The sequence below is a fragment of the Chanos chanos genome, chromosome 3, assembly GCF_902362185.1.
Source record: "Chanos chanos chromosome 3, fChaCha1.1, whole genome shotgun sequence".
Classification (NCBI taxonomy): Eukaryota; Metazoa; Chordata; class Actinopteri; order Gonorynchiformes; family Chanidae; genus Chanos; species Chanos chanos.
The window spans coordinates 10,343,946-10,369,301 of NC_044497.1; the positions used below are offsets into that span (position 1 = coordinate 10,343,946).

Genomic DNA, 25,356 nt, shown 5'->3' on the forward strand with positions numbered 1-25,356 from the left:
ATAAACAGTTTTCACTTATGGCCACCCACAAAGACTGAGTTGCATGGACTGTTCACTTTCTGGAATGCACATTATCAGAATAAGGAAGTTAATTTTAGTAATAGTTCCATTTTCTCGTGTGACTCCATGACTTTGTATTACATTCACCTCTTACCCAATGCTGACAAATACTTTGCATAACTGTCTACTTTTAACGTGTGAAATGGAATGTCTGCATCAATATACTCACATCAGTTCTGAGAAAAAAATATCGCCTATTTCAGATGCTGATTAAAATCTGAACGATGGAACATTTAGTACGTATTACAACGCGGTATTATTAGATTGAGGATCTCTCACACACCCCCAACAAAGATAAAGAACCACGACATCTACAAATGAATCAATCTAATTAAATTGGCCCCGAACAAAAGAATGAAAACGTCCAATTCTTAACCTGTCTGATGAGAACCAGAACCATGCAGTTCTCTAAGGATTCAACATCTTTCACAGTTCTTAAAGCGAAGACTGAAAGCAGAGCGACATCAATAACTCTGCCTCCAGTCGTGGAAATTTTGTGAAGCATAACTAATTGGGCTGGACGAAGCTGCTGGGTGGGAGATTAGTTTTAATGCGGTAGAGAGCCACCCTGACAGAGAAAAATCCTTTAACAGCAAACAGTCAGCAGCAATCGGTCTGCAGCAGCACACATCACAATCATTGATGGTCATTCCACTGGAGGGGGAAAAAAAAAAAAAAAAAAAGATGAAAAAAGTGGTCGTGACAAAATTAGAGCGACCTGCTGAGAAAATAATTGGACACAGCGACGTTAGGAATTCACAGCTTTGATAAAAACACAGAGCTATTAAAATCTTGGCCACATATTTGGTGTTTCATCCACTTTCCTTGCCAACTGGATTTCCTTCACTTATTTAAATTTGCTTCAATAATACACTAATTTGGAGGTTTTAAAGAAGTCGATAACGCATAATTCTACTGGAAAAATCAATGGCATTGGCATTTGTTTCTCCATTGACCTGATTTGCCAAAAAGCCACATTGATTTTTGTTCTATTTTTATCTTTAGCCTCCGTTTCCAGTATTAAGAGTGACAACGCAGAGCATCCATCCTCTCATGAACCATGCTCTCTGCCTATCAATACCTGCGCTTCCATGGTAACTAAGGCTCAGCTTTATATGTAGACTGCAGTTAATGAACCAGGGAGGGGCAAAAGGCTTAGAGCTGCCCTAATAAGTGGTAACCGTTGATTTAAGACACGTCAAATAATCGTCCAGTTGGGAGATGAGCAGGTTTACTGACATGAAAAAGCTCCAGAATAAATGTGGAAAAGAGGTTTGAAAAGAAAAGAACGCATGTAAAGCAGGAAGTCAAACGACCGCTGACACATATGGTACAGACTGAAAGGAATCTGGAGCCCAAAGCTTTTTCCAACAGACACAAAACAGCAGAACCCTTCAGCGAAAAGAGAAGGTTAAGGTCAATTGGTTTAATTTAATAATGTCCTGTGACATTGCGGCGCACTGACATAAGACACTCCACAGCACCTCTCAAATGTTTTGCTAAATGGGAACAAGGACTTAACAATATCTCAAGAACTTTCTCATGTCAGTCTACAACTCAAGGGGAAGGTTTGTTATTTGGGGTTGCATGGTTACATTTTATTTTACTGAGTCTCTTTAAAGCCAAAATACCAGGCTTTTGGCTGTTCCAAAGTTAGCTCAAGAAGTGCATTATATTATCTGGAGACGGAATGGATGAGCTTAGCGTTGAAGAGACACAAGTTTTCCCCCTCAAAGATAAGGAGTGTGAAACTGACTAGAGGTTCTGACACAGAAAAAAAACCCCGACCAAAATCTCCGAGATAAACCTTCCACATTTGCTGTTGAAATCAGAAATAGGGCCAGAAAAGGCTAAAATGATTGGAAAGGATGATTCCACTAGTTTGAACCACAGGCCAAGCAATGTACACAGCTGTAAGTATGATAAATTACATTTTTACTAACATGACAGGTTTCGTGTGTCCGTAGGTATGAAGTTAGATGAAGGAAGTTAAGATTTTTTGCCTTTCAATAATTTTTTTGCCTTTTTGCAATTTCTCTGTATCTAACAACAACATGTCAGCTTATACTGACAGGACTATTGCCTTGATGGAGTGCATGCTGTTTCTTTCAACATTCATAAAAAATGGCGGAAAAATAAACTCTCAGCTTTGCCACTGTTGACAGGGAATCAAAGCAGTGCCAAAAATCCTGATTAAACATCTTTCCAACCAGGGCACATTTTATCAACTGAACAGAGTAGCACTCCAATTCTACAAACACTATCTGCCTTCGCAAGAGGTAAAATGTTGCGGCAATGATAAACCATACGTGAAAATAAAGCAAACTCAAGGCCGTTGTGAAGCAGTCCATGTAAATAAATCAAAAAAGAAAGAAAAGAAAGAGAGAAAGAAAGAAAGAGAGAAAGGAAGAAAGCCTGTGACCTTCTGACAAACACACAATCTTAATTCTGAAAGAGAGATAAATGGCAACAGTCAACAGGGTTGTCAACACCCCTTACTAACAGTAAATTGACTTTTTCAAAACTATTACACAACAGACTACTATTTATAGGCATTGGTGTGGGTGTGGAGAAGAAGTGACGTAACCAAAGATGGTCTTAGATTTGAAACTTGCAGCCACGGAGTGAAGCTCGCAGTCTGGACTTTCTAAAACACATCAAACAAAAACATTTAGCACAGTGCCATATGTTTGCAAAGGCACCAGTTGTTTTAAATTTACACTCACATCTTGGTAAAAATATCAGCTGTGTTCTGTTGATGTAAGGTGCAGTAGCATGTGCTATTTGTCGATTATCACTTTTACCGCTGGCGGGAAAAAAAAAAAATGTATTCAATTAACACTCATTACACAATGAGAAGAAATAAAGATACAAGGCACAATATTCTCATGAACTGATGTGATTTTACTGCATTTTTCAGTCAGTGACAGTTTGGTATTACATTATATGCTTTCACAGAAAGGACAAAAAATCCTCCTGGCAGGTCAGCTTTGATAAATTCAAGTCATCTTCATGATTTCTATGAGTCTTTTTGAGTTGAGAGGAGAAGCTGTTTCTCATACTCCAGCTTCTTCTCTCCAGGATGCTCGATATAATACAGTCATTAAAAGCACTCAGTTGATGTATCAAGTCAATACAACACACAACACGGGTGTAGATGTGTTCAACAAAACTGTGGGTAGAAGGGTAAAGCCATGAAACAGAATTACCAGATCAACAGATGACCCTGTTACAAAAAAACCCCATGGTTGTATCTGTAACCAGGTCCTTCTTGTTGTACTCAGAGAAAAATTCACATGTGGGTCCCTGGAACAGCAGGAAAAAAAAAAAAAAACCCCCCCCCCAAAAACCAAAACAATCTCTGTACAGTGACCAATATGGATACTGTGTTGTACAAAGAAAGACGTTTTTCTTACGACTTTGTAAATAGGCCCAGATTCACTTGCCTTGGATTCAGGTCTCATCTTTTGCTCTTGAATATTGTACCTCTATTGATTAATTCAACCATTACTTTATTCTTTTGTTAACACTTTGTTTAGTGTTTGTTTGTTTTTTTTCGTATCTTTTGCATATGATACTCTGAAAGCCATACACGTCCATATAGATAGATGAATTTTTAATGTCAGCATAAAAAGGTAAGCTGGGTGACTATATATGAAGACAACAACTACAACTTTCACAGCACTGGCATTGGTTAATTTTTAAATACTCAAGCATTGTTATTCATAGATTAAGAAGAAAAAAAAAAATACCCCAGAAAAAAATCTATGCAACTTTATTTTTCCCCCCTTATGTTTTGTTTTGTCAATGGCATGATACATATGCAAGTTTTACCCATACCACTTGGAGACTAGGTGTGAAAAAACAACAACCAATAAAAAAACCCCAAGAACAAAAACAACAACAAAAAAAAGAAACCAGCTATCAAATGGGGATTTTTTTTTTTCTATATTGTATATGGTCACTTCCCTTCATTTCAACAGTACCATGCATTAACTCATTCACTGATCGATTTGTTCTTACATTTGCTTGCAAGTTCTTTTTTAATATATATATGTATGTGTATATATATATGTATGCATGTATGTGTATGTATATATATATATATATATATGCACACACACACACACACATACACACTCACACACATATATATAAATACATATACATACACATACATACATACATATATATATGTATATTTCTTTTAGTTGTAAAGAAATGTCATGTGTCAGGATAGTGTTGTCTTCACATAGACTCAAAGAATGCTGTTTTAGTCAGTCGTTTCCCGATACACATCCACCCTATTGCATGTTGACACATTTGTAAGGATGCAGCGGCGGTCGTGGGCGTTTCCATGGGGCAGCGGAGTCTGAGGGGTGCGATCAGCTCCTAGACGACGGCCTTTGAATCCTTGCAGTCCTGAGCGGTGGTGCCTGAGTTAGTCTGTTTATTATCTGTTCTCTCTCCCAGATGTTTCACTTGTCTGAAAGATGAATATGTGAAAAGGAATACTAAGTGCTAGGACCCCCATGCATTTCAAATGGCATGTTTACATGCAAACACCACGTTAGGGTCAAAGATCATCCGCTAGGATTACGTCCTGCGACAAAATGGTATTTACATTCAGATAAAGAGAATGAACTCATGTTAATTGGGTTGGTCTTTTTGCTTGACAGAATGAGACAAACAGATAACTACACCTTAAAATGATTTTCCTAATAAGTGTTAGATCGACGGTGACCTAATTACGTAGTTGCAATGGGCAGTTTTTTCCTCTCTTTGTTCTACCAAGCTATTGCCTGAGCAACAAACCCATGCCACTGTGAGAAAACATTTCTCTAACCTTTTCCAATGGCACACCTACTATGAAAATATTCTTGAATCGTTTCAGCAATTTCCTTTTGTCTGCCCATGATTTCCACTCTCATATTTCATTCTCCAGTGCCCGGCCCATCACGGATGAGATAGTCAAAGGTTGCAGTGGCAGCATAGGATGGGAGAGATCCTTCTTTTCCCACAACAGTCTCCCTGATTGCGCCTTGATAAAAATCATGCAAAGTGCTCAAATCAAAATAAGATGCGCGGTGGCCTATGTAAATGGCGAGCGCTGGTTTCCACTGGAGAAAGACAGCCTGACGGAAACGTTCGCTGATGGGCACGAGTGAAAGACCTGAGGGGGAGGCTAGAGCCTCCGGGATGCAGGATTCACGCGCACACACACACACACAAACACACACGGCCGCACGTGCCGTCTGAGAACATGGACTTTCCTCGGCCTATGCAAGAGGATGTTTAAGTGCGTGCGTGCGTGCGTGCGTGTGTGTGTGTGCGCGCGCGCGCGCGTTTGTGAGTATGAGGCGTGTGTGAGTGTGCGCAAGTGTGCGTGCGGATGTGTTGGATGCATTTATGTAATCGGCGAGTCTTTTTGGTCGTCGCTCAGTTTTGAAGGTCGCCGATTTGACATTTAAAGGACGAATCCCTGTTTGAAGTTAACATCCAGATGACAGCTCCACCTGCCTCCTCTGTCTGTAACCTGAATCTCTAATCAACAGTGACCATGGTCTCTCTGCCTGACAGTAAAAATCACTAGAAAAAAAAAATCACTACTGGGTGGCTGTTTTAATGCTACTGGATTCATGCTTATTTCGTAATTGGTTATTTTCAGTTTTATTTTCAGGGGAAAACATTAGAGCATGAATAACACCACGTCGATACGAATGTTTATCCTGTTGCTTGACAGAATTGCCACAGCATTTCCCATAAGTCATAAACTTTAAAGCACTGACACAAGGCATACAATATTGCATAGTAACCAGCAATAAAAGCTTAGCTATAAACATTTACTTACTTAAATATAACAACATACCATTTATGTTATTTATTTACTCTGTGTTTTATAACAATTTATGTTAATAGGTATCTTACAAGAGTTTATGTTAACGGTAAATGCTTTCTGGAATGATCTGTAAGCATTTCAGTACCACGTCGCGTAATGCTTATGGAGGCATTGTGGTCTGTGTTATTTCATTTACGGCGGTACTCGTTTTTAAAAAAAAAAAAAAAAAAAAGCTGTTAGGACGCAGTGTGTGGTACTTACAGCTCAGTCTGTACATACATTTCACATGATCCATTTTCTACCTTGATTGGTCCATCCACCGGGTCCAGTCCTTGTTCAGACAGCTGTTTCAAGGCACTTAGAGCGGCCTGTGACGTAAGAAAACAGATGGCCGAGTCAGGGAGTGTCGCACATCAGCTGCTTTTCAAATAACACTTACTATCGGAAACCCAACACCAACAGGACACTTTTTTTTTTCCCCCCCTCCCTCTGTTTTCCTTGGCACCTTTCCTCTCACTGTTTATCTAACATAATTGGGTTAACATTTCCACTTTGTGCTGGGCCTGCATTTCCTTAAGTCAATGACAAGCATTTACGTGACACCCCCCCCCCCCCCCCCCCCCCCCCCCGCTTGGAAATATAATGTAGCAGTATGCAAAAAAAACAGCCATAAAACAAAAGTGGGTTTGAGACAAAAAGTACAGACACAACATTGATAGTGCTCTGATAACAGAGGTGTGTCCAGTTCCACGTTGACCACATTGAGAGGGATGCAATCTGATAATACAATTTTTTTGCATAGCTTTGATAAACCTAGCTTACATCAAAACAAGAAATACTTTCAAAACAAGATCCCTAAATGATACACATGCCACACAATATGCATATAACCTAGGACTTGTTAAAATGAAACATTTGCATTTGTGAATTCAATTATTTGCTTAAAATAATTGCAGAAAAGAGGCTCTCAAGCAATTTATCATTCTCGTAAAAAAAAACAAAAAAACCTCACATTTCATAAGATACTTAAATGCGTCACACACTATGCCAACCAATGAATGTCTAAGCGGTCAGAATACAAAGGTATCTCCCAGTAAGAGCGAGGGGCGGCGAGGAAACACAGCCGTGTCATTTAAGAGCGTGACAGAACATGATACAAGACATATATACCTCTGCTTTCTATCACAAAGCCTGGGAAGCCATTTTGTCATTCAGATGGAAAATGTCTGTAATGCTGCAGTTGTAGCCAAGTATACGCAGCGCTGATGACGGAACTAAACCCCGCGAAAGGGGGTGGGGGGGGGGGGGGGGGGGGGATGGGGGGTGGTGGGGGGCTGGAGGTTCTCTCCGTGACAGAAACGGGTTGCCGGTGGGCAGAACCACCTGGTCCGGTTGGTGTGGCAAGGCTGTGGCGGGCCTGAAGCTCCCTGACACTAACTCTCTCCAACATCCTGCCGATGAAGTCCAGATGTTCTCCTCGGGTTGGAGGAGAGATGACATAAATCTCCACAGAGCCTCCCTCTGCTCACCCCCTCTGCTCCTGCTCACAGAGGACCAGTATAGAGAGGCGTGGACACAGGCACAGATGTGTGTGTGTGTGTGTGTGTGTGTGTGTGTGTGTGTGTGTGTGTGTGTGTGTGTGTGTGTGTGTGTGCGTGCATGTGTGCACGCGCGTGTGTGTATGTGTTTGCTTGCGTGCATGTGTATGCATTCCACTGCTTGATTAATCAGTCTTTGGCAAGACAGTCATAGACGCTGCTGGTGTGAGGTACCCAGCTGTGTGTCAATGTGAGTGAATGTGTAAGAGAGAGAGAGAGAGAGAGAGAGAAGAGAGAAAGAGTGCTTGCTCTCCTGAGTGCTCTCCCACATATCCTACTGAGAGACCTAACAAATGAATAATTCTATTAGGGCTGCAAACACAGACTCTATTGAGATGTGAGCAATTCCACTAGATAGGTAGATACTGCAAGCGCAAGTAAGTCAAACCTTGAGAACCGGCACTTTCCGGCAGGTAAGAAAGAGAGGGGCACGCCACAACATTAACACTAAGAGGAAGAACTCAAGAAAATGGATAAATCAAGGCACATACTAAACATTTTCATTTTAGACAACTTGATGAAATTCTGCACAATTCATTCAGGTCTGAATATGGTGATCAGTCCAGCAATAATCTGAAAGAGGAAAAGATTCATGTACCAATCTATTGCAGATGACTGTAACGTAACGTCCAAGTGGGTTCTGTGATTCATCTCTCTGCTCTCTAAAAATAATTGATTACTTAAATCTGCAAAATCCCGCCGAACACCAGATGAATCGGCAACAGTATGTACAGTAGAAAATGAAGTAATTTTGTGGTGTAGCGTCTGGACTCCTTAGCTGAATGAGAGATATGCAGCTCTGTAAATATTAATCCATTCAGGCAGCACCCACTTTAGCAGATTCCTCTATGAGGAATGTTTTAATCTTTTCAAGTTGTGAAATCTCTGGAAACCATTAGGTCTTATCTATCACGGAACAATCCGTCCTGTTAAAAAATCGACGGTATCCACACCGCACGTGATTATTTACGGTGCGCAGTTTATGACAATTTGATACTGTTGGAGAAACGTATGGTTCAATTCCCTTGTAAATCAAGCCTAAATTTAATTTCTTTTGTGATTGATGGCAGGAGCACGTTAGACACAATAAAGAGTGCATCTGTCATGGCAAACATTTTAAATTGCACCATATTCTTCAAAAACTCGGTACAGGTGTTCCGGCTTTTCACAGTGAAATACAGTGCTAACACACTGACAGCACATTCTCAGAGCAGGCCCACGTTACAGTGGAGGACATTTACACAAATCCACCACAGGTATACACGGCACCTTGTTTTATGAGATCTAATGTACACAAGAGAACATGTTACAGAGGGGAAAGCGAAAACAAAAAAGATTTAAAGCAGAAGAAATACATTAGCCTCCAACAGAACACTTTTACACTGCTTTTATCATTCATAAATTTTGTAAATGTTCTGAGAGAAAAATACTCCACTCGACTCGATTCTCATTTATTTGACCTATTCCGTTTCGTTTAAAAAAAAATTGAAAAGGAAACTTCCATTTCCTCGATGTTATTTGTTGTATGACACGGTGATTATGCTTTAATGGAGTTTAATCTTTAGTTGATATTAGTCTTAGTTACTACGCTAAAAGCCCACTCATATGGAAGCTAATGAGGACGCCCCCCTCCTCAATCAGGACCGTTATCAGTCATTTTCTCCTATGGCCAATAAATTGCAATCATGGGGACAATTAGCGCTGTTGTGTTTGTGCAATAATGGTCTTTAAGTAAATAAACAGTATGCATCTGCATCGTTACAGCCAGACAAAGACAATGAATCAATGGCCTCGACAGGTTTGTGATAAAGAGCTGGCAGCACATGACTTCACAGCATAGCCTAAGATAAATATCCCACTATCTATTGTATCAACGGGCAATTACATCACTATTTTTCTAATGAGATGGAGTGGCCATTGAAGTGGGATCATCTGATATATCAACAGGGTAATATATGTTTAGTCTAGGCCGCCGACCTGGAAGTGGTCCATCTGTCATTGAACAAATAAAATTAGGTGGGGTTTGGCTTCAGACCCTCGGCCAGCGCTAAAGCGGGGTTTTAATGATGGCCCCTCCTCAACACACTTAAGATAACCATTCACTTCGCAAAAAAATAAAGGTTCTGCTGGCCAAATTGAAATATTTCAACAAATGCTACTTCACTTTCATTAATCTACTTGACAACTGGGTTCAAAGGATGGAAAAACTATTTGGAATGTGACAAGGCTAAATATCTGGGCAAGGAAAAAGAGGAGAGGAAGAAGGACAAGAAAAAGAGAGAACTCTGTCAAAGGACAGCGTAGACTCATTTTTCTGCACGGCATTAATGGTTTCTCTGATTGCATTTTCATTTCCTTGACTGCCTTGGCTAAACAGTTTCCTTCTCCCCCGAGAGACAAGCCCAGTGTGCCTGAACCCCATTCACTGGTGGGGAGGGTGGTGATGGATAGCTGGGGCCAAACGCCTCCAGTTCCCTGGCCCTCACGAGAGGGATATCCACCATGGAGAACATGGAACACTTCAAACCAGAGTGGTAAAGAGCTGACAGCCAATCACTCATTGAAAACAGAAAAACAGAAAAAAAAAAAAAGCTCTTCAACAGAGAAATGCGAGCATTCTTCTCTGATTCTGATCCCATCCTATCCAGGCACAGAGAGATTATTAGTTAAGATATATCCTGGTGAGCTTTTCTTTTTTTTCTTTTTCTTTTTTTTTTAAATAAGATCTTTAATCACTGAGATTCTGAAATGCTCTTTCTAGACTCTCCCTCCCTTCTGGACAAACTAATGAATAAATATGTGTGAGCCAAGTGGTGAATATTATCAGACATCATCATCTGCTGTTTTTATTGGGGCGAGGTGAAGCTTTGTGTTTAGGCTCTCAAACCGTCGAGAGCCTCTTTTCTCTGTTTAACTGTGATTTTTCTCATGGTCCAACACAGCTTCCCACCAAGGCGCATGCACGGTCCAATCCAAGAGCATCAAGTGAGGCTTCCTGCTGCCCTTTGATCGCCATTCCCTCATTTATTTTGCTTGCCACCTCATCCCTATGAGTAAAGCTGTGAGGAAACAGTCCATTTAGACCTCCATTAAGCACTAAAGACAAAGCAATTCTCACAGCAGATTTGGCAGGACTATAAACACGTCTGCGATCTGAAACGTAATCAAACACACTGCAGGTGTGTGTATACTCACACAAATACACACACAAATACACACACACACACACATACACATACACACACAGACACCAGTAGGGCATTTTTAAACTACCCAGTTAACGGTTTCATGTTAATCAAAACCTGAGAGTGAACAGACATCGAAAAACCTGTGCTTTATCAACATCTATTACACCGTTTATTACATCATTTCACTGTTCAGCCGCGTGAAAATGACCATAAAAGTCGTACACGTTACACTAGCATGTCACGGGAAGAATACTAAAAATGAAAGATTAACATACGTCGAGGCCTTATACTACATTATCCTAAAAGATCTACTAGACTAAACATCCGCTACAGCTACGACTGAGGGGGAAAAAAAAAAAAAAGTTTTACAACTCTTAAATTCATGAGATAATTTTGTGGGAGATCTGGCGTGCTTCAGATCTGCTCTTGGGCTGAAGTTATTGTTTAGAGGAAGAGTTGTTGGCTTTTCAAAAGAGCATATAAAACAGAGCCGCCCGCTCCCTTACTGGTGTGCGCCAGTAATCTGAGAGCTGAGAGGAAAGAGAATCCCACAAAAACCCCACCATTCTCGCCACATCAAAGCTTTGCAGACGACTCATAGTAAAATTCCTGCGCCTCTTCGGGGAGCCCGCAGCATTGCGTTCAAACACTCTTGAGGGGAGAGTCTCTATCCACATCTACCTCTATATCTTACATCCATAAACTCTGGTCTGGCCAGAAGAAGAGCAGCCGCATGAGCTGTACCATTTCAAATGAGCGACTTGGAAACAGGACATACCAGAGCCCTCAGTTCAATGAGCTGTGAAATTACACGAAAGGAAGAACCCAATAGGAGGGAGACATGGAATTTTTGCCCGTTATCAGGTCCAGCTTACACGTTTTCCCCTTCCAAACACTGGTGGACTATAAGAGAAAGATAAAAAAAAAAGTACACATGAAATTCTTTAGAGAGACAAAGAGAACTTTTCTCTCTATGTTTATCATTGTTGAGATAAGAGACGGTGGTGAAAATAAGGTGAGTGATTAACAATCAACACCTTAACACATAATTTATTGACTCTCATCAGCACATTCTGTATTCCCGTCTGGTTGGCTCCTCACTAATTGTAAAAACGTCAGGCGCATACGGCAGGGGTGGAAGCGTTAAATTTTTTTCAGAGTGCTCCAAGTGTTAAAAACCTGCTCCCTGTTATGTCAGCATGGAAGGAATCAGAGAGGTCCTATTGGTTCCTGCCTCCCCAGAACCCCATGTCTCCCTGAGCCCCCCCTCCTTTTCTCGTCCATGCTTGAAGTGGATTATCTAAACAGGCAGGTGAGCAAGAAACCTGAGAATGTTGGATGCACCTTGAAGTGTTTGAATATGCGGTTAAGTCCCAGTGCTGCCCTGACGACGGGCAGCAGGAGGCCAATTAAGGCTTCAGTGAAGCCAAGTGAGGAATTACTTTAATTATGCCAAAATGCTGAAGCTCCTGGCACAAGCAGAACTCTTCAATGGCCTTGGCTCTGCATTTTGCTGTGGGCAAAATCACAGCTAGGCCAATAGAGGCCCAGTCATACTGCGTGAGTCCTCTTTGTACCATAATTAAGAGCCAACTTCAAGAACAATTTTGATAATAACTCCCAGTGCATGTATCAACATTCAAGGGGTTTTGTGATCACATTCTCAAAATATGAGGAAATGGTGGAGTTGCCCACAAAAACTGCCGTTTGAGAAAAAACTGCTGTTCACCTGGAGTTGCAATGCATTAGTATTAATTTGTAGGCACACATTTAAACAACTCAAGATGTACTTGAAAGTATTTAGCTTAGCGTATGTGTGCATGTGTTTGTGAACACATACAAAGGGTGATTACAAAAATAAAAAATAAAACCTGGAAGCCATGTAAATCACTTTTGAACAAATCAGTCTACTAGATTTCTCTTGGAGTTTACAGGGGTATATATTGCATTTACAAAGCAAAGATTTATAGAACTTATTGTAAAATTAATCATTACATAAATTACAAGATAGATTGATGAGTGTGATAAGAGGGTTTCTAAGGAGCGTAAATAACACTTTCAAATACAAATGAGCTATTTCTTACAAAAAAAAAGACAAGACTACGTATATTCCCCCAAGCCAAGCTCGAAATGATCAAAATTCCAGATTCCGTCTTCACATGGAACAGGTCCAGAACGCAAGGTCAACAATCGCCTTAGTTTCCCCAGGGGATAGGGACTCTACTGACATAGGAAGCCATAAATTAGGACACAAAATGCAGTGGCATGTCATGCATCATTTGGGTCGGAGTGGGCTTCTTTATCCACCCGCCATTTAGACACAGAGGCTGGCACCTCCCTTGTGAAAACACAAACCACATGGGAATTGAGTAGGGGCACTGCATACCTCAGTGACTCAGTCTTATCAGCTGTCTACTAAGACACACACACACACACACACACACACACACACACACACAAACTCATACTTCTATGAAAAAACAATGCTAAACTGATACTCATAAACAGTGAGGACACCCTCTATATGAAAGTGCCGAGATCACAGGATTATTTTTCTCACATTTGTCTTAATTCTGTACTTAGTTTAACTGCCAAGAGGTTAAGGTAGAAATAAGGAATTAGGTAGCATTACACATTCTCCAAGGCATTTCATGTAAAATGTATTTATATGTAGTCCTTAATTGGTAAAATAATTTGCATAAATGTAAAACAGTGTTAAACCCCTGGGCTGCTGTCTTATTCAGTCCCATATCCATCTCTTGTAAAACAGAAAGTGGTTGAGAAGTATAAAACAATTCATTAGCACTTTCTAAGCACTGCAGAGGTCCCCTTTGACACAGCTTATCATGAGTGACTGCATCAACACTTCCTGAATGGGTGGGTATCTCTGGAACGTTTTTAAAGTCATATTTGTCTAGGTCTGTTTCCCAAAAGGACCAAAATCACATATGGTGTCCCACAAGGTTAAATTTTAGGCCCTTTAATCTTCTTTGTGTTTACGCTCTTCCCAACCAAACTCCCAGCTGAGTTCCTAGGGTCTTCTTGTGTTAAAATAAATAAACAAATAACTTACATAACTGGAAATGTATGGGCACTGGTCAGCTGAGCTGTCACTCAAGCAGATAATTCTACTACTTGTTCAAAGCACCATAAAAATACTGGTAATCATTTAAAAAAAGCAATCTTGCGGACACCTCAGTTCAGAAATTCCCACAGCCAGAATAAGAGATATCATTTGGATTCCCCTTAGTATGGGCTGTCACATTGGAAAAAGGATTCCCTAAGCTAGGGTGCATCCTTGCAATGTAGACACACACACACACACACACACCAAATGGATTGCCCCAAGCAGCATGGAAAACTGGGGGGTGGATGCCTTGCCTCAGCCTATCAGAGAGCTTGATTCAGGGGCTTTCCCTGAATTAGTCCTCTCACTTTATGCCCATTTACAGATCCAATCAGTCACTAAGGCTGGAAAGAGGCAGACAAATTAATGGAGAAGAAGTGGGGGGGAGGCCTGGTGTAAGTGATAAGAACTGAGTGAATGCAAATAGGGGACCTGTTATCAGCAGCCAGCTGTCATGTCACTACATACCTAGTGGAAAAGACCTTTAAATCACAGTGGTTTGGCGCGGGCGTGTAATCACTTCCTGATATTTGCATAAATAATAAACTGACCATTTAGATTGCATGGTCTGTATCAATAGCCATAATCGGCCTGCACGTCCCTGTAGGCCAATCAGAATTTTTTTTTTTTCGTGAAAGTGAGGAATCAATTATCTTCTTCGTTCCATGACAAACAGGAATTTAATGTATAGACAGAAAGGAAAGCCTGCATGCAATAAATCTAATGATATCTACTTCCGTACAGTGGCTGAGTGGATGGTAAAAGATTTAATACGTGTGGTGTGAGCGAGGCCTAATAAACGCTTGGTGGTGGGAGATGTAATGTCTGCATGTCTGTGCCATCTAATCTAAACCAGTGGTTGAATGTATTCAGCCTATATCTTCACCTCCTAGGTTTGTCGCAGGATCATTCTCAGGGTCGTAGACAACCAAGGGAGAACAAGGGGATGGAGTGAATAACTCTGGGTAATCAAATCTTGTAACTGGAGAGTGTCTGCAGGCAGACAGCGTTTTACACTCTTTTTTTTCTCCCCAATGACTCCCCAGCCTCCCGCCTCAACAGAAGGTTTAACCGCTTCATGTACAACAGGAACCACGCTCAGATGCATTGTGTAATGAGTAGGACTTGTCCCTAGTGACACACGATAATCCCCTGTACTTGAGCGTATGAGGTCTACGCAGACAGACACATCCCCATCTGCTAAATTTCCCCCTACCGCTGGTGGGACCGTGTCGTACTGTGTAGTTTTAACTGCAAAATGACTGCAGGATCCCCAAACATTTGGCGCTTGTTTGGGAAAAACTTGACCTTGTTTCCATGGCAACATGCACCATAATCAAGAGACAATCATCGATGAGATATGTTTATTGAAAACCATGCATTCCACTTTGCTTATATCAAGAGCTAACCACTCAAAGGTGTTCTGTGGTTTAATTAGCGGCACGCACAGGCTTACACATCTCAAAATAATCAGAAAAAATGAGTGTAAAACATGGCCTCAATTCAGATGTTGGTTTAAGAGAAACCTACACGGCACAGCTCAAAGATAATCTTCAAGAAAACAGAGAAACGGTTTTGTAATGCAGTTCATGTAAAGAACTCTTTTGTAATGTTAGAAACCCCAGATTGGTTCATGAGAGCTGTGTAATTGCTGTTTAAGATAGCATTAGATGGCTCAGACTGAATGAATTAGGAAGTAAGAAATGTCAAGACATTTTTATCGGAACATACAAGGAGCGGGGATGATCTCGTGTGTAGCAGGCAGATTTCGCGGAATGTTCCTTTCAGACATTATGACAGATAAGCAACAATGTCTGGCGAAGGTTCTAGTATGTCCAGCACACCTCAAAACTCTCTTGAAACAAAAGACTGCACACTTTCAAACAGTTTTTGCCACGTCTCTTCGACTGCACTGTTACATTCTATTTGAGGTGTCTCCGGAGCCAGAGTTCTGCTTTATGTCCGCGCTTCAAAGAGGATCAGTTCTCCGTACCCCAGTTAAACCATTTATCAGTATGAGGAAAAACACCAAAGCTGGCACTAATACTGTTGATGGAGTCAAACAGCACCATCAGAGTGAGCACTGACTACTGAAGCTTGGCACGTTGTCAGTGTTTTGTCCTGTACCCAAGGCTTTTGAAAGTGAAAGTTAATGGATTCACTGTGGTCTAGCTTTACAGGCTGCCGCACAGACTTTTACAACATGGCAAACACATAGTAAACACCAGGCACTGCAATTTAACTCATGATCGGGATGGAGCTAATTAGATTTCGGACAGTAAAACTGAAAAGAGAGTCGTAAAGAGGTGTGAGGCAAGTCCTGCTAACAGGAACGGGTAAAACAAAGGTAGGGAGGGAGGTCCGAGGTGCAGCCAGACAGCTGGGTTGGCAAAAATGAACAGAGTTGATCTTAGGAGCAAAGTCTCCCCTTCATGCCCTCCCTTCTTTCTTCTGCTCCTCCTATCAGAGGTCAGGGTACTAATGGAGGACCTCCTGGCCTTCTGCACCTTCTGAAAACATTTCCTCTCTCGTTGGCTTCTTATAAATCAATACAGGCCCTTCTAAGCACAACTTCCTCTGTGATGTCCATAGCATGTCTCATTTCAAAGTCTCCTCTTAACTCCTCCCATGCCATTCTCACGTGGCTACACATTCACAAAAATTTACAAAGAAAGGAGGAGAAAAGATCAGTTAGAATGGGGAAAGAAAAGTGTTGATCTCTTCAGTAAATAATACCAAAAACATCACAGAACAATTACTGAAAGACGGAAACTGAATGGGAGTGCTCGATGCAACTATGAATATGGTGGATATTTCAAACAAATCTCAAGCAGGTCTGTCATGTTATAGTTACATATGTTAACCTTGTGTGACTCACTCAGGCAATGTTCTCTAACACACGTAAGACTCAAACAGACAGCCTTAGGTCTAACATACACGAGACTTACGCACAGAACCTTACGCTGTATGAAACTGCAATCAAAACACAATTTCCAGTTCCTTCATGGTACATTGAAGAACGAGCCTAAAAAAAATGAGAAACAAACTCCCAATGTTATTTTGCTGAAAGAGTATGTCTATGTGTTCAAAACAAACTTAGATCAGTTACATCTGTATTACAGACACATATAGTATTTTCCATGACTACAGGTTATAAAAATACAAAACAAACCCCCCCACCTACGACACATAATCAAATACAGAACTTGAGATATTCATAATTAATTGCAGAGTATGAGCTATTCCCTCAGTGAGGTAAACAAATCAGCAATGAAATCTGTGGTAAGTGTTTTGACAAAATTAAAACACAAAATTTAAGTCTTCCAAAAAAAAAAAAACCCCTGCACATTTTCCCTCTCATTTCTGTATTCAAACAACAAACTCTTGACAGTTTTATAGGTTCACATGAGACAAATTTCCTTCTCAGATCAGAAAAAAACCCCCAAAAAGTAAATGAATCTGATATATAAAAAAAACCAAACAATCAAACAAACAAAAAAAAACTGTCATGCACTTTCCTGCTGAGCTCTCGGGTTTTCTGTCTCCCGTAAATATAAGTGAAGGACGAGCTGGAGCGAACCGAATTCATCTCGCTGAAATACAAACATGGCCGGGAGTCTCAAATGAAGCTGAAAGCTGAGACTGGGCTTGATGAAGGCCATGGAGGAGGCTTTGAGAAGTGTCACCCTTGCCAGAGATATATGGATCCTGCCCTTCATTAGAGAAGCTCGGTGTCTGGCCCACACTGGGTAGCGCTGGACACACACACACACACACACACACACACACACACACACACACAAAAAAGAAAGCCTGTGTTTGCTTTAGCTGCAGGAGTGTGTGACACCTCGGTCGTAATCTGTATTAACCCCCTGTGCACCCGTTGTCACGCCCGTTTCACAATGTCTGGTCCCTGAAGCATGAGAATGCGTTAACAGAAAGATGAGAGGGCCTCTGAGACAGATAGAAAAACATTCTTCAGTCTCCTCTCTCATTTCCATAAGATAGGATTTGATTTAAAGTGTTCTAATTGATCCAGGCAATAATGAATCCCTGCCAATCCTCAACACCGTCATGTAAGCACTGCGGTCTAGAGCAAAAACAATCAGCCATATGCCTGCACAGTGATGGGGGAAAAAAAAAAACATTTCAAAAGGCCAGTATCACGAGTTGCTTTGAATCTGTCACAAGAGACACGCTACATAAGTAATAGTCTGTAATTTCGGAAAGATATCCTCTAATTACAGCATGTCAGAAAGGAAATAAAAAATAATTTCTGAATGAATAAATCTAAGAACGTGTGGATGGAGTTTCATAGCTGCGGAAAACAGAAACAACAGTGTTTAATTATTACAAACAATAAGATTCATTGTGTTATGTACGCCTACAGTTGCTGGCCGCAAGTTTTTGGTTTTTTTTCTTTTCTGGAAAAGCACTCTGCAATGATTAATGTTGAAAAGCTCTTAACCACAAGACGTGTGTCACATATCAAGTTAAGGGGCCATCTCAATTCCTCTGGTTCTTCCTTCAAGTGCAACTGAAAACCCATACAAAGGACACTTTTTGTTCTTTAGGACAAATGTCACAATTTCAAACATAGTTTGTTCCTGTCTAAGCCTCCAGAAATCGCTCATATGGTGATTTTGGAAATAACAGAATCAGAACCTACTTAATTTACATAGGACTACATTACTGTGTGTGAAATCGAAACTCATAAAAAAAAAAAAAAACCTCCAGCTCAGTTCTCCTTCAATTCATCCTGAAAAAGAGGCTAACCAGGTGCTCTAGGCTTTTTGTAGGTGAAAAAGTAATACAGGTGAGTAATTCAAACTAAATTTCAAAAGACTTACGCTAAGACGGTAAAAAAACAAAATACGCACCGACGCCTCCTAACTACAAGAAAAACCAGGACAAGGAAATGACAGAGAGAAGAAAACTATGGAGATGGAGGGGAAAAAAAATCCACATATGTTTCAAACACACACAATTAACTTCCTTTGCAATTATTTAAAACCTGTAAAACTGATAACATTATTATTTCACAGACTCACGTTCCAAGTCAACACCTTAAGGATGCTAACTAGGACTTGATAAATGGTTTATACTGATTGGTCAACTTGGAGCAAAAAATGTACTCACACCCCACACAATGGCACTAATTGATGGCCAATGGCAAAATGCAAAGCACCGTTAGCACCTAAGTGTTAATGAAAGCAACACTTGTTAGTACAAAGGCAAATGTTTGAATAAACAACAACTAAGCTTTATTGGGACCCTGTTGGTATAAGCTGTATACGTTTCTTTTACCATTCTACTGTAAATAAGTCATTTTAAAAGATACACTCTCTCATGCGTTAATCATTCAACAATGGTAACCTAATATTAGCTTAAAAGCTATCAAGACAACATATGGCTTCATACAAATTTTAAGTTCAAAGTTATCTGTCTACGGCAGTATCACGGAATAAACATAAATTCACTCTTGCACTCCTTTTCAGCTTGACTAGAGAGGGATGGAAACATGTGAGCTATTTGAAATTCTGACTGGGCAAGAAGACCTTGGATCCAGGGCTGCATAAATGTTTGAAATGAGACCCATTTAAATGGTAATACTCACAACTTATGAAACATGACACACATCCAGGCTGTTATTCACAACGAAATACAGCAGGATGAATCAAATGATGTGACTACACAATTCCACCCAGTCAGAATGACTCCTACTTTTCCAGATTATAATAAAACTTCACTGAAGGGGGTGGGGTGGGGTGGGGGGGGGGCCGACATGGCAGAAGTACTAGGGGCAGTTAACCTTGTCTCATGCTAGCCAGTCGTTAATGTTCCCCTATTGTCAACCTCTTTGGTCCTGGAGAGGCCAACTTAGCTATCAACAAGTCCACTTAATGTGCAAGTTCATGTTTAGATTGTTGGGCCGACAATCACTTCCTTTGGCAGGCCGATTCAAAGCAGACGCAGGGGTTCGATGAGAGCAGTGAGGTGCTCTCCTTCTCTCTTTCTCTCACCCTTTCGTCTCCCGACGCTTTGTTTGAGACACCCCCCCCCCCCCCCCCCATAAGCACACGCACACACACACACACACACACACACACACTCACAAACACACAAACACACACATTCTAATCTATCCGACTTGAAAGTCGTTTCCTAAGGAAAACAGATGACAGACAGGCAGAGGTGAGTGATGGGGCTGTGCCATCACTTTGTTTTCTCACCAGGGCCGGCTGTTGGTGCAACGGGCGGCCTTGGGGGGGGTGAGGAGAAGGGGGGTAGAGGTGTGTCTCGGCAGGGTGGTTTGAGAGCCCTGTTCAAAGATAGCCTAATGGGATCTCACCACAGTATAGGCCCGCTTGACAAATGGGTGCTGTGCAACTCAGTACCTCCTGCTGAAACCAGCGCTGCCCCCCCCCCCCACTACCCCCCCACACCACCCTTTCCCCCTTCCCAAGCTCAGAGTCCCCTGAAAACTGCAGGGCACTGAATTCCACAAGAGGGATGGACAAAGTGAGTGCTAGATACCTTCAAACTGTGGTGCTACATTACACTGTCATTATTAGGCTTTTCCCTAGCACTCCCCGAGCACTGATAAGGCATGACATATGACCCTCAGAAGAGATTCCTATCCAATATAATGACCGTCCAGAGGCCTGAGTTATTGCGTGATAAATGCATGGAGCAGTGAAACGATACTAAACATCTTTCATATGGGGACCATTAACACATCAGCTAAGAGGAGAGAAGGGGGAAAAACACTACTTTGGGAGGAAACTCAAGAGGCTTTGTGTATTCTACAATTTACATTTTTGAAACTGGCTGCCTCTAATTTTTTTTTTAACAAAAAAAGTAAGATGAAAAAAAGCATACTTTTATTTTTCGTATTATTCTAAAGAAGTTCTAGAGGATGCTATAACTGCTCTCTAGAGGGAAACACATTCAAATCCAGTGATGAGGCTCCTATCCTAAATTCAGACTGTTAGCTCATCCAGACTGTCCCCCTGACACATACACACAATAAGTGTCCGTAAGTATTTTCTAGAGCGTCCAACAGACCCTAAGCTATGGACCATACAACTTTGACTGGGTAGAGTGCAGGTAATTACAAAGAGCAACATGTGTGCTGCTAACAGTGAAGAGCTCATGAGAAAATATGCCAATTATAACTGTTTCTATGGATAGCAAATTCTCAAAAAATTACTATCTTTTTTTCTGCCTTTAACTTTACATATTATGACAGCATAGTAGGAGCAGCTTTCACCAAAACAGACATTTAGCGTCCATCAGCGTCCTTCCCCGATGTCACCCTAAAAAATAATCCCACACAGACAATAGAGATTAGGCAACAGCCTTTTGGCTATGTTTTTACATAAACGGATTTCCTACAGGTGCTGCTGGAGGCAACATAGACATTATGTAAGGCCTGTGCTCATGACACAAGGAGAAGATGTGAACAGCTGCCGGGTAGAGTAACGGCAGGACCCCTGACGGAGACGGCCTGCTGTACTAACGGCTCCAACTCCTGCGCCAGAGGAGACTTCAAACGACCCGGCACCCGCAGGGATCCTCAGAGTACAGACCCAACAGCTATTCCACCATGAATCAGACCTGTCAATAGCTGCCCGTTCACTCAACAGGTGTTTGCATCAGCCGCACAATCAATTTCTCTCCGCTTGTCATAGAGATAAGGCGTTTTTTTTTTTGTTTTGTTTTTTTTCCCCCTCCGCCAGCGGGATTGCATGCCGATTAAAATTGAGTTTGGTTTGAGTCAAACAAACAAGTTGCAAGAGATCAAGGTCAGGTCTCCAATTAACTGTCACTGAACAGTTGGATGTTTCGGTTGTGTTGGAGGATTTGAGCAATGATACTTAGAAACGCATGTACTCCCACAGTGCGAGTGACGGAGTTTTGCCAGTGCTGGGAAGTCAGCTGTTAAGATAATGCAAGTGAAATCAAATGACAATCGCTAATACTTTGAAGAAACTGTCAGGGAGTTTCCCAGCATTCAGTGGGAAATGAAACTTACGGAGTGAAGCTTTTTTTTTTTTTTTTTTGTCAAGTCATTTGTAGGTTACAACCTACAATATACCCATTCATTGTAACAATTCTTCAAACTCACCTTTTAGCTTGTACTGCATTAACTATCTTTCATTGCTGGTACTATATGAAATTTACTCAGTAAAGTTTAAAGATCTTGATAGGAGTACGGAGAAAGCGAACCTGCAAAACACCGAAGCAAAGCAATACTGAAATACACTTTGTATGGTATGAAATCGTTGGGAGGAGAATCTTACGGCCAACTGTAAACTGTAAAAAAGAAAGAAATTAACAAAATAAATTGAAATCAATGGTCAACACTGAATCTCCACGCAATACAGGAAGTTGCACTAGCAGCATCAGCTGAGATTCATGAGGGCAAAGCCTCATGAGAGGAGTCTAGCCAGCTGAGCACAGCGCGCCCAGCAGAAGCCAAATTCGCCCTGTCACATTTCATTTCAAAGCCTCCATGTTGAATGAACAACACCTCGCATATAGCTCTGCCGGCTCCCCGCTCTGACATGTTTGTTGCCGCTTTGGGCTGACATCTCTGTTAATTCTGCTCTGTAGAACATGCAGGATTTTGGCCCTCTAGCAAGCTGAGTCAAAATATGCATGCATTTCTTGGGGAAAAAAAAAAAAAAAAAAAAAAGAAACCTAAAACTTCTCAACTTTTTTTTTTTTTTTTTTAAACCAACCAAATGAAACAGAACACTTAACTAACCAACTAACTAACTGAGATATATCATTCACTGACAATGCAAACAAAGTTTGTTGGTCAGAAGCATCATTCTATACAAGTCACACCCTGCTAGGAGAAATTTCAAGGTATTACTAAATTAGTAGCTTTTCAGTAAAAAAAAAAGTGCTTTGACCGTTGAGCGATCAACAGAGGGAGACATACGTGAGAGACGAGCTTTATGATGTAACGGCGGAAAGCGAACATAAACATGTGTTGGGCAGATGGCATAGCAGGGCTGGCACGAGGTCGGCGAGGGCATTCAGCTGTATATCTAAGACACACAAGCCCTCCAGGAATGCACGTCGAAGGCCAGGGATCAGAGCAGACAAGAGTGTCAGGCGCAGAGGGTTGAGGATCCCCTTCACCTCTGAGAAAGAGCAGACCCACAAAAAAACCTGACAACTGACAGGCTCTACAGGAGCTAAGCAGAGTACAGGATATCCTCTCCACAAGTGCCCACAGAACTCTGTCAATTACATCAGGGGTGTCATCTCCGAGAAAACGACACGCCGTGCCACTGTGCACTTCAGTGGGATACGATTCTCAAAGCCAAAAGACAAACTACCTTTAAATGCACTATTCAATGCTATGGAACCTCCACTCACACATCAATAGATAACTGCATTTTCTGCATGAGCAAATGGCCTTTATTCTTGTTAAACGGCCACTGATTGGCAAGCTCCAGGAAACGCTTATCACAGGATTATCGTAGTCCCACTCACCACATTAACAATGTCTAATTACACAGATAAGCGGCTCTATCGCACAAGCTTCCAGCACATGCGACACAAGCTGCATGTATTATGAATGCCGTCGGTGCTGCTGCACATGGTCCAATAGTGTATCTACTTGCTTTATGATTTGGATGTGTTCGTGTCGTTCATTCACTGTAGTGTGAAATAACTGGGCCATAAACACTTATTCCAATTAGCATTATACCGACTCCAACATGAGCGAGGCATAAAAATGAAACCATTCCCAAAAAAACCACACTGTTGCGCCCTTTCGTATCAACGCGACGTACTCGAAGTTGTTATGAAAATGTATCCGCCCGAAATTCATCGCGGCGACTTATGCGAGCAAGTGTCAGAATCCGGAGACACTTCTGTTCTCATTGTTCACTTGCCAATCAGCACTGTACTCAAAAATCTGTAGAAGAAAGCTTCCCTAACAGTCAGTCATGCACCAGTGCTTTTGGCAACAACAAGGCTGTGGCCTATATTACCTTCATTTTCATTTGGCAGCTCTGTCCCCAAAACAGAAAATCCCATTACTGGTTATGGAACAAGCTTTATTAGAGAGGGAGCTTTGAAGGACAGAACAAAAGGGTGTCCTATGTTTAGATTAGATAATGTAAGCAACGGGTTTTCTGCATGGATGACGTTGTACAATGAGCCACCTCCTGAATAAGAGCAGGCCCCCCAAAAAAACAGACAGATCCAAAGGCGATTTTCTTGTAATTACTTGAAAAAAGAAAAGAGAGAAGAAAAAAAAAAACAAAAAAAAACCCCTAATCAAATGCAGTCTGGTCTGAGGAAACTGCGCCTAAATGGTGCGTATCATTAACAATGAGGTGAACGGCTGTGTGCGTTTTAAATGTCTGAAACCATGTTTAATGGTAATTTTGATAAAAATCTTGCATAGCTGAATGAAATCTACTTGTGAGGCTCAGAACTGGCTGCATACACTGAAAAGACCAGCCATTGGCTGTATACATCTTCAAAACGCCATGGTAACTCCGCAAACAAACACAAAATGGCTATAAAATATCTCAGAAGATTACATTCTCTTCAAATTCTTCCGTCTTTGTAATTGGCATCATTCACTTCTCCCACTGAATCGGCCGTGAAATTCATACTATGAACACATTTTTTTCCCACTGAATTCTCAGCAGGCTCACACATTGTTCCCTTGAGTTCAAATTAGTTCCCATTTCCAAACTATCAGTAAACAAATGCCATCAGCTAGTAACAGCATTGTGAAATCCCTCGAGATATGATTGCTCAATCAGCTACGTGCCTTTTTCTCAGTTTGTCATGCAGGGACTTTCAAAGTCCTTCACTATCTCCCCGGTCCACTGACAGAAGTGTGGGAAGGGATACAGTACCTGGTCGTGGCTAGCTTGAATGGAGCTCCCAATGCCATGGAAAGTCATCTGCACAGGTGACAGAGTGAGATAGGTCATGTAATCTTTTCCGGATTGCCCGTCATTATACTGCACCTGTGTAAGACAGACGTCAACAAAATCTCAGACATGAGATAGACACTACTCAGTACTTTGTCACTGATGAAATCTAAGATAAAATAAAAATTGAAGATTCATTCTGATCACAGTTCTCTGCGTTGCTGACTCTAGTTGAATTGACCTCTCGTTGAGAAGAAAGGGCGGTCACTTCTAAGAAGATAGATTCTCATCACAGAAAAGTTAACAATGCAATGATCCTTTACGTGTGGCTTTTAGAACCTGATGCTCTTAGGAAGAGCTCTGGCCCAGTTTTAAGATTCCTCTTCTTCTAAGGGCAGCCACAGAGACCACCACATGTCAAACTCTTTTAAGCAACACCCCATGGATTGCATGTGTGTACATGTGCAAATGTCAGAGGGTCAGTTTCCAGGGCTTTTTCTCTATAATGGCCACATTGATCATTTCATGACTGACCTAGTAACACCTCTAGCCTAGCCATGGAGTCTCTGTGGAACACAGAGGGAACATTCATGCCTGATTCCCATAGGTCAAAGTGTGACGGAGCCTT

At 41.3% G+C, this 25,356-nt stretch overlaps 1 protein-coding gene across 5 annotated transcripts in view; it reads right to left on the minus strand.

Moving 5' to 3' along the window:
- Positions 1 to 4,261: 4,261 nt before the first annotated feature.
- stau2 (staufen double-stranded RNA binding protein 2) overlaps positions 4,262 to 25,356 on the minus strand; it is a 59,458-nt gene continuing 38,363 nt past the window's right edge. For 2 of the 5 annotated variants that reach the window (XM_030768760.1, XM_030768759.1), the window contains exons 13-15: positions 24,711 to 24,824; positions 6,179 to 6,267; positions 4,262 to 4,546 (exon numbers count right to left, since the gene is read on the minus strand). In XM_030768760.1, the coding sequence (XP_030624620.1) occupies positions 4,453 to 4,546; positions 6,179 to 6,267; positions 24,711 to 24,824 (297 nt within the window). In that variant the 3' untranslated portion in view covers positions 4,262 to 4,452. Of the gene's footprint in view, positions 4,547 to 6,160; positions 6,268 to 24,710; positions 24,825 to 25,356 lie in introns of all 5 variants that reach the window. The other 3 variants (XM_030768758.1, XM_030768757.1, XM_030768761.1) reach the window with 2 other exon arrangements.